Genomic DNA, 14,138 nt, shown 5'->3' with positions numbered 1-14,138 from the left:
CATTTTGGATGCCTCAGATAGCTGCCTGCTTTACCTCCAAAGAATGTGGTATAAAGTGAATCAAATAAAGTCTACCAATCCCTGAGTCTCTTAAGAAGAAACCATCAGAGACTCTAGGAACGACATCTTCAAACAGGATACCCTCAGGCTTGATTTCTAAGCCAAGGGCAGATACTCAACTTCAGACTTTGAAAGTGTTTCTAGATGAGAATCCTAAGGAATGGAGAGGCAGCATGCGAGGCTGTGTGGTGTGGAATGGGAAAGGAGGAGGGGGATGGATAGGCAAGCTACAGTTGGCTCCAAACCAAACTCTCTTCCATTCTTTGGCATCTTTGATGAGCATAGGTGCGAAGTCACATGTTCAGCTCATCCTGAGATCCCTGTTCTTTGGCAAAGTTCAAAGTCCATCCTGGGAATATGCCCTGTTCATATCCAAAATAGATCACACAAGAGACAACAAAGCTTCCCCCTTTGACTATGTCATTTTAGCCTCTATTTTCTCCAGCCTGTTTGAAAATCATATAGAACAAACTAAAATAAAGACAAAGGATAACTTTTTTCTTAGTTATTTGAACAACACAAAGTTATTGGTGGTCTGCCATGGGTGACTGGTGGCAAATAAAAGAAATATCTCCAACAGAGTTTTAAAACCAACTCTTGTTCTCTCTTCATTTCAGTATCCACTGTCCATTAATCCCCGCCCAAGGGATCTCATAAAGAAGTAGTAATAATGTAGGGTTTCTCACAGGGTTTGCTGTATTTTAAAAGCACAGCTATTTTAAAAAATTCTTTGGCATCTTTGATGAACATGTTTCTGTCATCCATCCTCAAAAACATGTATGCACACACTCTTGCTTACACACACACACACACACACACACACACACACACACACACACACACACACTCACACACACATGCATCCTCTGGAGAACTTACTGGATGGAGTAGCGCATTCCAAGGATAGATGGTAGAGTCTCTTCTGCACTGAGGATATAGTGCAGTACCTAGGGCAAGTTTCAGACTATCTTCCTACAGATCTCTACACTATGGTCCCTCACCCCCAACACCCATCTGATTTATCCCCTATCTGAAGTGCCAGCATTCTGAGTCTTTCTTTCAAGTATAACCATACCAGGTATTCATCCTTGGAAGCCTCTACAACATTTCTTCACCCTAAATGGATTGCTATTGTTGTTCTTGCTCTTGGTGTGAAAGAGACCAGTTCACTGAAACAATCTTGGAACAAAAACAAGCAAATAAATAAATACCAAAACAAATCACACACTCATGACTACGACTGTTTCCCACATGTATGAAGAGTGGGAGGTGGAAAAATCTTCCAGATCACCTTTCTTTTAAGCAGATCATATTATAAGTATGAAGACATTCACTCTCTGGATCGGTCTCCCTGACTTCCCTGATCTCACATTCATTAGAAACTGAAGCACAGTGATGATCACCTTTCTTCCAAGAGGGAACACAGTCCTTTGATGAAAGCTTTGTAAGTACTGCACCTCCCATTTATAAACCTGCGACAATTTGCAAACTGAAATACAGTAATTTCCTTTACTTGTCTGCCTTCCTTAGACATTGAGGTCAACTCTTCACTGTTCAAGGACTCCCATCTACATCAGACAGTGTAAACAAAGTGCAGAGCTAAACCACCAAGTCCGTTATTTAGGGATCACTAATTAGAGAAAAGGCTGGGGTACTCACAATCTGAGATTTTATCAAAGGTTTTTATGGGAAAATTCTCCATCCTAAATTTTTGGAAAAGGAAAATTTTACATATTTAAATGTTTCTCTTTTTTCCTTTCAGTTTGATACACTTCCTTTCAGTTTGATACACAGAATTAAACAAGCAGTAATATTACCAAAACAAGGGATGAATTTAAATTATAGCAGACACAAGCTTGTTCTGTGATAGGTTTACTAACAGCAAAATTGCCCATGGCCTCCCATTTGTATGTAATCATTCAAGCCTCAACTTGCTCTCAGACAACTCCGTAAGCAGATAACATGTCTAGTTAACCAATACAACATGAACATAAAATATCAAACGAAACATATTGTCTCTCTTCATTGGAAAACCTATTCATTTATTCCACAAATATTGATTAAACGCTATGTGAATGAACTCTTCTGAGTGCTGGAGGTTCATCAGTAAACAAAATAAAACTAAACTAAGCCTCCCACCTACCATTGCAGCCCTACTTCCTAGTGAGACTCTGACACACCAATTACTAGAATTTTAGAGCAAATCTTCTCATTTTCTTGAAGTTTCACATTTCTACATAGAAAGGATGCAGACAGTAAAGCTTCTAAAATGGGTTAGCAGGAGAAAAAAATTACCTGTTGACAAAACCTTTATTGTAAGAGGAAAGAAAGCCAGTAGGCTGGTGTCTCCTGACTGGCAGAAAAGGAAGGAGGGTTTGGTAGCAGCTAGCCCTCCTTGGGAATGAGAAACTAAGATATTCTGTAAAACATTCAATGTTAACTGAATAATTCCTTTCTAATACAATCCATTGTCCATCTCAAATTATCTCTGATTTGTAAAAGCTACTTCATAACTGGGCATATCCCTAGTGACAAGTATTGGAGGACAGCAGCAATGTATAGCATGAGTGGATGTATTTCCCACAAATGGGAAGTTCACTTATTACCATGATCAGTAAGGATTATGGGATTGGGTCTTACAGAATTACTGCTATGGTTTGAATATTGTTTGTTCCCCAGTAGTTTATGCATTGGAAGCTTGGTTCCCAGGGTTGCAGTATTAACCAATGGTGCAGAAATGGGGCCTAGGACAATTAGGAGCATGATCTTGGACCTCAGTCTCTCTGTCTTCCTGTCTGGTGACGTCATCTTTTCTCTCACAGGCACTCTCAGCATTGCTGTCTATCTGCTGTGGTGTGATGCAGTGGAGAGGTCTTCACCAGCACTGTGCTGACATAGGTCCTATTCCCTTGATTCTCCAGAAATAAGGAATAATAAAACTTTTTTCACAAGTATTCTACCTCCAGCATTTTGTTATAAAAATGAAAATCCATCTTGTATGCCTACGTCATCGAGACTTATAATGTCAAAGTAGCACAAGCTACCTGTGGTGTGAAGACCATGGTGGTGCTGTTCTTACCATGACTGAGATATGCAGGATCCTCAATTCTTCTTCTGCTGACTCATGCTGGGGTTCCTCGGTTGGGTCTTGTCCAGGGAGACTCGGGGCACCATCTTGGTGGTGGATGTGAAAAAGTAAAGTACCATTTTCCAGCCACTGCTGCCTCCAACGCACCAGAGGGATGTCCTCTGTGTTCCCTGAGATCTCTAGAGGACAAACACCAAAGGCACAGGTGAGAAGTTGGACCGGATCATGTTTTCATCTGCTTTCTAGCTATCGGTACTAAGTAACCTGATTTGTCTGAAGGCAAAGAAAGAGTCCAACTATATCAAAACTTATTGTTGCTCCAAACTTCAAGAAGAAAAGAAATTACAAGATGAAGTGAACTATCCACCTCCTCCCAAAAGTCTTTATACCATCAATCTACTGAGTCAGGCTCTCACCCATTGAGAAAAACACTGAGGTGAAAATTCAGGTTCTTCCCCTAGTTCTATGATCAATAGCATCCTTTACACAGCACAGTTTGAATACCTGATAACCCCCTGAGGTAAATACAAGGTTGTTTGCCTCTTGTAAATTTGAAAGTGTGAGCTCCCCAGCAATTACTCTTAGACACACCAGTGTATCTATCAAGGAGAAAGTTGGTAATTACTGTGCAGAGAAATGGCAGTTATGAAATAGTCCTGGGAGGTGACTGCAGAGCTACCAGGGCTGGGAGGCTATTTCTAAAAGCACAGTCATTTGCTGCACAGTCCACCAGAGATGTCTGATAATTTGTTATGACAAGTAATGTCTTAATTCCCTTAAAATTTTCTTTACAGTGTGGTGGAGCACAGGTGTTGTGCACAGAGACGGTGGTGGAATTGAGCCCTTGTCACACATAGAAACACTCATTTGTTTTGTAAGGATCTAGATCAAAGCACTGAACCATCATCAGTAACAAAATACCAAAGACCTATTGTGCCCTCCACACTTTTTTAAGAGCTAAAATGGTACTGCAGAAATACCCTGTGTACAGATCAGTCTTGCTTATATTCCTTAACACTGTCATACTGCAGCTTTGAGACATCCCACATTAGAGAAACCTAATTAAGCCAGACTTTCCCAAACTTCATTCAGCCCTTAGACCACTTTTTCTTTAGCAACTATTACCAAAGTAGAGGACTAGTATTCTGCTGTACACACATTAACAAAACACTGCTTTTAAAATTTTCAATTTTTAAAAGGCATCACTTCTCTCAAAATTTATCACCTTTGACCAAAAAAACCCATAGACATAAAAAAGATTTAATAGACACATTTAGAATGTATTCTCATCAAGCATCACAACCATAAAGAGGAAAGCAATTTTAAATATTTATGGAGTTTATAACTATCTTCCACTATGTGTAGAAGTGCACAAATAATGTTATTTATTTATCTAACCATTCATTTATTGAATAGAAGTACACTGGGCATGCATTCTGCCCCAGGCACACAAGTACAAACTCAAAAGGAGGCCTTCCACAAGGTCTCAAGAGAAGCTCACCTATCTGAATGTGGCAAGTGTCACACAAGATATGTAACTAGGTTTCGTGAGAGCACCGAAGGAATCAATACCACCTGGGTAGAGGGTGAAAGAACAGAGGAAAATCACCTTCTCAGATGGAGATGACACTGATGTTGGTGCCCAGGAAAGATACGTGCCATTCCTTTCAACACATAGAGAAGGAGGGAAATGGATTTTCCCGCACTGATAGAATGAGGAGGGGGAGGAGGAGTATCAGCAGGTCCTCTCTAGGTAGATCACTGGAAAGTTTTATATGAGCCCACCAGTCTGTCCCAGAAAGACACTGATAGGATTGCCTGCCTAAATCTAGACACATGTAGCTGGGTGAAAAGTAAAACATAAGATGACAAGTGATTGCAAATACCGCATGATAAGCACCTGCTTCACACTTAGCTCCTCTCCCCCAATGCCTATAGGCCTCAGCCATCCCATTGGGTTAGCATGCAGTCCATGACCTTGGACATGACTAGTGCAAGCATTTAGGAAAGTACTCTGGGCAGCAGTGAGACTAAAGAATCCCCTGCACCTCAATCCTAGTTTTCTGAAGGTATAACCCTTTCTGTTAAATGAGACATTAATACAAGTTTGCTGAGCTGGCCTTTCCTCTAAGGAGGCTTTCCAGCCTTGTAGGTGAGGAGAAACCCTGGGGTGCATCTTGGAGAGTGTGCATTTCAAGGAGCACAAGCCTGCTAGGGTGCCTGGGCACTTATCTTTTCAACCACTCCTCCTGCCATCATGTCAAAGAACCAGAGGACTCCTGAGAAACAAGTCTATTCTACAAAGTTCCTGCTTTACTACTGCAGCAAAACCCAAGCCCTCTCTCCATCTCACTACAGATGTAAAAATCATAAGCAGGTCAGCTCCTCATAGACCACCTAATTGCACAAATTCATCCAGGGTAAGACACACCCCATCTCCTGGTGCACTGGCCTTCACTGAGCCAGGGTTTATTCCATGTGTCTGGGTGACACACAGCCCTTTCTGTAAGTATTCAGGAGAATCTAGCACATCATTCCTTCCAAGTCACTTAATCTAGACTTTTGTCTCCCGGGGGATTCTTGTCTAGTAGATCAGGTTCATTATCTCTTTATAACAAAACAAACATAAAGAGATACCTGGACCAAGGTTGCCTCAGTCTAACACAGAACAGTGGCTGAGACGGATTAGCTGTGAGATCTCCTCTGTATACCCAACAGCTGGAGTGGCCCAGTACATGCACAAGGAGAGTAAGCGCTCAAGTAAAAAGTCCTGAGGTATTTCAGGAGCTTCTCTGCTAACGTATTTTAATGCTTTTGTATAAAATCTTTGGATCTTATTTTTTTCTTTTAAAATAAGATATAATTCACACTTCAGAATATTCACCTTTTCAAAGTATACGGCCCAGTGGTGTTTTGGTACGTTCACCACATTATAGAACAATCACCTGTCTAATTCCAGGACATTTTCATCAGCTTTAAATCCCTTATATATGAGCAACCTAAGGATTTCTATGAGGAGGAAGGTGATCTGCTCTAGGGTTGAGGAGTTAGAATGGGGTGGGGTTGCCAAGGAAACTATAGGTGCAGTGGTTTGCAGGGCAGCCTTCTCTGAACCTCTCTGTGAGCTGCATGTGCTCTTCCTTGTGGAGAGTAACATCATGATTCTTCCCAGACCATGCTCATCAGAAGAGGCAGAAAGTGAAGGAGAAAGAGCACTGTACCTGCCAAGGGCACTCATCAATTTTTAGTTTCAAGATAATTACAAAATGATAGTGCTTTCATTGGCCTTTTTCCTTCTTCTGGCAGTATCTGACATAGAAGAACTCAAACTGTAAACTAGGAACTTATTTACTTATACTGTACCTGGCCTGGTGAGCTAATGAAACACACACACAGGGCACAATAAATGTCTTGCCAATTTCTTCATCATTGTGACTGAAATTAGAGCTTGGAACATCAGTGTAATCATGTTGTTCTGAATGGCAGCAGAATATATCAAGAAGAGGATAGCAAGCCATCCCAGAGACTTCCAAGGAATAAATCTGGGCAGTGATGAAATAGCTACTCTAGTCCAAGGGCACCAGAGCATTGCCCATGGGGCTCACACAGAACCTTTTCCACAATGCACTGAATAAAGAAGTATCAACAGGATCTTACACCATCAAAGATCCTACAGGGGTGATGAGCACCAATACTTTGACATACTGTGCCACCATGGTACCCAGAAAGGCAGGGATGTCTTGACTTTTAGATTGTCCATTCTTCCCCTCCGCAAATCTTACATCCCTCTACACGTCCCCAAATCCTATAACTATCTGGAATACTCAACAACCAAGGTCCCACTTGCATAGAAGAAATACTTTTGGAGCACACAATTTTCATCACATTCAGAAAATTGTGCTGTATATATCCTCCTCTCAAGGAGCCTTCAATCTAGCAGGGAACATAAGACAAGACCATGGAGAAGTATTCTAAGAGTAAAAGCAGTGTTGCATGAGAGGGTAAAACTTGCCCAGAGGTACATAGGTGAGAAGTAATAAAATGGCAAAAAAAAAAATTGTTGGGGAGGCAATTCCAGGTGAAAGAACAGAATATCCAAAGAAACAGAAGGGTAATGCATATTTGCAAAAAATAAAAAGTTCAGTTAAGCTGCAGGAGAGGTGATATACAGAAGAATAACAGAAGACCTAGGCTGAAAACGCAGACTGTTGTTAGCCTAAAAGCTGTGAATACCAGTTTATGGAGTTCAGAGCTAATGAAAAGTGGTCCATGGTTTTATTAACCAGAGGTGTAAACTAAACCACAATTTAGAATTATCAGGGAGCTTCTGCAAGAAAATGGCAGAGAAACCAGACAGAATTAGAATCCCATTGTGATTTTGATCTCAATTCTTCAATGACCAAAGTAGTGAAGTGGGTCTCAGAAGGCCTGAATGTCAGTATAGTATCCTTAAATAAAGTTTTTGGCTTTGAATTTCCCCATCACTATAAGGAAGATGTGTGCAGATGAATTTTAAGATTCTTCTTTAACTACGATATCCCATGATCCTGAGTCCAAAGAAAAAAGCTCAATATCCTAAATGATGTCAAACCTTCCCTCAAGTCTGACCCACAAGCTACCTTGTTTTTCTTCTGCACATGGATGAATAGGTTTGAAAGGATGAGATCAGGCCTATAAAAGCCAGGACCATATTCACATTGGACCTCCAGCTGATGAAAAGCATCTCCTCTCATGCTTGTACAGACAGGCAATTTCCAGGAAAGTACCGTTAGGGCTGCTGCATGCACCAGAGAATAGCAATGATGGTGCCCGGGACAGCAAGTCACAGGAGAGAATCACCGGAGTGGGCAATGACAGAGGAAAGAAAAGTGAGGAAAAAGTCACTTTAAAATTAGCCTTAGTCATCGCTCAGAGCTTGCAGCCCTTTTGGAGCACACAATTTTCATCGCATTCAGAAAATTGTGTGGTTACCTTAGGACACTCAACATTTGCTGCACAACTTCCTCTTCTGGCTTTCCACCTTGTCCATCCCATCAACATGTTCTGCCATCAGCCATACCCCTATCCTGAGAGTCCTGGACTTAAGCTGCTCAGGAAACTGTCATGTCAGAATCAAAATATTCCCCAAAGGACCTGATCCATGATGTCCTCTTTCAAAGAATTTGACAATTTAAATTCAAATATGGATTTGAACTGGGAAAATCCTCGAGGATCCTTTAATTCACTGAATTGCTCTGAGTGGCTTAGGGCAGTCTTGGCATTCTGGAACCCTTTTCCACTCCTAGCAAGTCACTCAGCTTTTGGCTGACTCCAGCTGAGTAGTAATGAGGCTACTGTGGTTGCCAAGGTCAAGGCAAGAGGAAGCATTAACTTGTCAATTCTTGGCCTCATGTTGAGGGCATCAGAGGAGCTGACCCCGAAGTCCTTCAACATTGAGGTTGACACTTCCTGATGGCCATTACTGACTGTTGAAAGACTTTGTTTAGATTTTCAAACCTACTGTTAGGCTTGGAACCTTTTATCCAAACCAATCTAGTATGATTTCTCAGGGGGTTCACCAAAGCAAAGTTAGAAAAGAATTGTATCACTTGGAGGAAAAATAAAACACACCACTAGGATAAATAAGAAACACCTCTTAGAGGACTGGAGAGTGGGTGTTATCCATGGGTTACTAGTTTTGCTTGGTTGCTTTTCAGTTTTATTAAGTAAGCAATATTATGAATAGCCTTACATTCTTTATGAAATAATTACAAGAGGACACGACTAAAAATAGAATCCAACCACACCTCTATTGTATACCACCTCAGTAGAGATTACAAGATGCTGAAGATTAACCTCAGAAATTTGGTAGTGATGTCCATCGAAAACTAAGAATAACAAATGGGTGCTGGCCATCAGATACCGACTATCATTAGGGTTATCAAAAATAGGCCTATGAGAGAACTAACCCCTCTTCTTTTGATCCTTCTTACTGTCCTTTTTCTACCCTCTCATTTAAGAGTTTGAAAGATATTGATGATAGGCCTAGCTTTCCACATGGTTTCATTGTGGTCTCCTGACTGAAACTATTAACAGCCATATTAACGTGCAACACCTTTGCAAGACAATAACCTGGATAAGTCAGGGGTTAATAACAGTAGGGGATCACTAATTATCCTGCAAATCTTCACCCTGCTATCAAATGTGATGCAAGACTTTAATGTCTCTGGAATGGCAGCCTCTAAAGACTCCAACTTGTTTCATAAGCATAATGACAGCAGCCCATTAGTGTCCTGGCCATCTGTGAAGAAAGATGAGGGGCACACAAAAAGTAGACAAAGGAGAAGGCTGTAGAGAGAAAGGACAAAGGCAAGAGAAATGATGCAGTGACACTCTCCAAAGAAACAATGGCTCTCAGGCTGATCTGGCTGGGCCTCCACATTCCTCACCATAGGGACCATCTGGTATGGAGATCTAAAGTGATATAATTTCACATCTCAGAGTGAGAGCTATATAATATGAAGTATCCTACTGGGTCTGAATTCAACCAGCACAGATGTCAGTAAGACTGATGGCTCGCCTGAAGTTCATACCTACAAAGGCCTGGCAAAGTGAACAACAAAAAGAGAAAATTCTTAGCCAGGAAATTCTTTTGTGAAGATGTTCAGAGACCAATGGGGGAAAGGAGGCCTCACACTGCTTCCTGTGTTCAGCTCGCCGTCTTCCATCAGAGCTGCTGGCTATTATCTCATTCACTCTCCTCTGCCTCCAAGCAGAACTGAGCAATGGCCACAGAACTATGTGGAACGACAGCTTCTAACAAAGCAGCTTAAAATTTCAAAAATTGCTCATTTTACAGAAGCATGGGAAGTTCTTTCTCAAGTAACTAGAACCTTCTTGACTTTATGAGATCTGGAATTGAAATTTCCCCTTGCAAACAAGTAACAGATGATAGAATTTGTATTTCTTCTACTTGATGGCATTTCTCCTCCATGGTAAAAACTGAACACTCAGAGCCAGAGCATTATTGACCCATTAGAGAGGGGACTGCTCTGAGGTCTGGAGCTCATTTCTCTCATCTTCAAGGGAAGAGATAGAAAGTCTCTAGGAATTCTCCACCTCCAAATCTGTTATCAATGACAAGCTCTTGCTCAACCCTGAGTCAGGTGCAGGCCAACTCGATGAAAGTCTTTATGGCAATTTTCCAAACCAGACTTTCCTCTTGGAGTCTGGAAGGTTTCCATCTCAGTCCAGGCTATCAATTATACAGTAAGGATTGGCTGAATTGAAACTCATGAGAGTGACCTACTAAAACTCCACTCCAGGGTCTACAGTAAGAAAGAAACATCCCCATATGGATGTGCCCAAATGGTTTCTAGGGAGTTATCAACCTTTGATCAGTTACGTTTATGTGGATAAGAGAAGTCTAGATAAGAAAACTTCACCTGACCTCTCTTGGCAGCCCCACCAATATCCTTTTATAGAGATACACTCAAAAAATTGGAAATGTTAACTTCCTTTACAGCTGCCCACTCACCCACTTCTCCTTTCCCAGAAGAGGCAAAGATGACTAAAATGAACAAACACAGGGAGCATAAAGAATAAAAGAAAGAAAATAAGGCCCTGGATAGTCCATAGCTGTCGTCTCTGAGGGCAGTCGGAGGCGGGAGCTGCAGGAAACAGAGGGTGACTTTTTAAACCAGCCTTGAGGGAAAGCAGTGAAGCTTTCTATGGATGCTGCTGGAAGTGGGTCACTCTGTGCTGCTCCGTGCTGGCATGAATAGCAATCAAGCAAGTACGTGAACATTCTATTTACCTAGCCATGGAGATGAAAACATTCCTCTGCAGGAAAAAGCAGCCAAAAGGTTCTGACACAACCAGAGAGATGAGGAGGCATTCAAATGGCTTGTGATTTCATCTAACATGGTTTGCTTGTTCCTACCACAGTGATTCTCTGGATCTTTTCAAACCTCTGCAAAGAGTTTATCCACATGATACTCATTAAAGTCTCATTTGAAAGAGGGGAAAAAAGCCCAAAGCTCTTTCAAAAAGGCTGGGTTATCTCAGTCACCGATGTACTGGTGAAAGGGTTTTTTACATACATCTAGTTCTATTCTCCACTGCCACCGGCTGACCTTTGTAAATTGAGATAACGGCACACATTTAACAAGATCTGACATCAAGTAAGATGTGTAATAATATTTAAACTCTGTAATGTTAAAATATGTATTTATAGTTCATTTCATACATTGTGATGAGAGTAAGTCATTTTGGAGCCTGAGGATTCACGATTGGAATTCTGATTTGAGCATTTGAGCTTTGCAGAGCCCTTGGGTTTCACTCTCCTGCTGTGTGGTGCTGGAACAATACAGATGTCTGGATTTTGGAAATATGAACCCTGGCTGCAGGGTAATTACAAGGAAACTCCCTATGAGATTCAATGAGAGCTCCGTTCATTCCCAGTCCCATCTCCTAGTCTCCTGGACTTTCATTAAGAAAGAGTTTAATATTTGCTATAATTTTCAAAGCTCTATTTCTGGACTCTATGGTTCCTATCTAATAAAATAGATGGAAAAAGAATTGATAATGACAAAGAATATCATCTGTAACTGTTGTACATAGGAGAACAGCCTGTTGCTTGTCCTAAACTGTCTTGATTCATCTTGATTTCTAATTAACTCTCAGCCACTTGTATTTCTGTTCTTATCATCTATGATTCAATTCAGCAAGTAATGATGTGCCTATTATGTGCTATCCCTTGCTACGAAACTCTTCCAAAATTCATGAGCTATCTTAACCCTCAAGAAAACTTTAATCTGGGTTCATATTTCCCTATTTTATAAATAAGGAACTGAATTCCAGAGAAGTCAACCTCTTTTATCAGGTTTAACCAGAGAGTAAATACTGGAATTGAGGGGAAGGGAAATCCTGAATTTCCTAGTTTTAAGACCACTGTTACTTCTAACCATCTCAATTCCCATTATCTCACTTTATAAATCCCAATCTCAGGATCATACAAGCCAACTGCTTGGCAGCTTGTGGCAGTCATGAATACCAGTCAACATTAATGCATTGTCGTTGTCATCATCATGGTCATCATCATCATCATCAATCCTCATCACTAGTTTCTTGTTGCCATATTATTAGTGTCACTCACAGAAATACTAAAATTCTGCGACAATCCTTGACAGAATTAAGCTAATGATACCTTTAAGAGGCTCCAGCTGCTTCTAAGACTTCAGGAATACAAGAACTATCAGTCCATGGATCAGCTCAATTCCAGCTGGAATCTGGGACAGTTCACAGTGGAACTTTTCTACAAGGGCACATTATTACATTGAAAACTTCTTCAGTGACTGATAACACTCCACTTATGTTATTTTTGTTGAAGATCCAGTTATGGGTTTCCATATAGTGATATCATGCTCTACAGAGCTGGTATACAAGGCAAGTTGCAGTGAACTACTGTGAGGTAGGTACTCAACAGACACTCAAGGATTAGAACAGATAGGTCCTCCCAGCTGGGTGTGGGAGTAGTGATGGAGATCAATGGAGGGGGAAGGAACAAATGAATGCAATATTAAAATAACGGGTTTGCACCCATCAGTAGTAAGTTGGGTCCTTTCTATAGATTGGTGTTATCTCATCATAAGTATCTAGAGCAAGTGTATCTCGCCTTGGGCAAAAAGGATCTCCACTTTATTCCCACAGCTGTGCACTTGGACTGCTGACTTGGGTCTGCTTTTCATACACGATTGGCCCGGGGGGTATCATTTCTACAGGTTCTTTTCTCTTCTGCAAGAAAGGGAACCTGAGGGTCCCAGAAAGTTTCTTCTTACTCTTAAGTTGTCTGATTTTACTTTATTTATCTATGTTTCATCATTTTGTGATCTGCAATTGCTATGCTGAGGGCTGGACCTCAAGCTCCTGCAAAGTGGTGGTGAGATGTGGTAATAATTTTAGATATGACAGCTATTATTTAGCACAGCAATGTGGGAGTTAGGAGAGAATTCCATGAAGACTCAACCACATCAAAAATCCTTTATTACCAGTCCTCTGTTACAACTTGCAAACAATTTTCTTTTAAGGCCTTTTCATCAACCAATTCTGTGGGGCGCATTTTATACCAAGAAAAATCAAGGAGGGAAGTGAGAATCTCAAGAATTAGAACTGAAGAGGTGGGCACAACAAGACCAAAATCGATTTCACTGACTCACTGTCGTAGTTCATCTTAACTGTCAACTTGACTTGATTTAGTTACTCCTGTAGAGGTGATTGGATCAAAGAGGCAACCTGTTTTCAGCAGATTAATGCACTAATGTTATTGCTGAAGGTGCTGTTAGGAGAGAAAGCCCTGGGAAGGCACGGATCACTGGGACACACCTTTGGGGGTGTATCTCTTCCTGGGTCTCTTCCGCACTTTGCTTCCCAGTTACCATGAATTGAGCAGCTTTGCTCCTGCATGCCGTCTTACAGTGACATTTTTTGGTTGGAACCATCCAAACATAGTCTAAGTTCTAACAGCATATGCTAAATTGTTTTTTTTCCCTTAAATTACATATGCCAGTCATTTTGTCCCAACAATGGGAAAGGCAGCCAATATATCAGAGCCCGCATCTTTCCCAATGCTATTGCCCACAGCAGTGCTTACACTGTGGAGCCACTGTGCTTGTACTGCAGATGGATGAAGTTGATACAGAAGATATACATCAATAATAAACACTGTCAGGAGTTGAAGAGTTTGGGCTTTGTGATAGTTAACTGATGGTGTCAACTTAAGTAAAAAACATCCAACTAAACTGGATCAACATAGTTCTGAGTATGGTTGAAGGAATTTCCTGAAGATAGAGGACCCACCCTAGATGTGAGCGACACCAGCCAGTAAGTAGTCTTGATGCCTAGATGGAACAAAAGGGAAACGAAGAAGGGATGCTAGCTTCTGTTTCCTCAGAGGAGCTCCTGTCCTCACTTCACCTTAGATACTGTCTTTGGGCTTCCAGTGAAGACCTGT

At 41.1% G+C, this 14,138-nt stretch overlaps 1 protein-coding gene across 2 annotated transcripts in view; it reads right to left on the bottom strand.

Moving 5' to 3' along the window:
* The window catches only part of Astn1 (astrotactin 1), a 289,853-nt gene that overhangs the window by 185,631 nt on the left and 90,084 nt on the right, over nt 1-14,138 (bottom strand). For both annotated transcript variants that reach the window (XM_063239802.1, XM_063239803.1), the window contains exon 2: nt 3,140-3,327. In XM_063239802.1, coding sequence (XP_063095872.1) covers nt 3,140-3,327 — 188 coding nt within the window. The remainder of the gene's footprint in view (nt 1-3,139; nt 3,328-14,138) is intronic.

This window comes from Cavia porcellus, unplaced genomic scaffold (genome assembly GCF_034190915.1).
Source record: "Cavia porcellus strain 051 isolate PalLab524CR breed Dunkin Hartley unplaced genomic scaffold, mCavPor4.1 scaffold_29, whole genome shotgun sequence".
Classification (NCBI taxonomy): Eukaryota; Metazoa; Chordata; class Mammalia; order Rodentia; family Caviidae; genus Cavia; species Cavia porcellus.
This window is presented reverse-complemented; position numbering and strand designations above follow the sequence as displayed.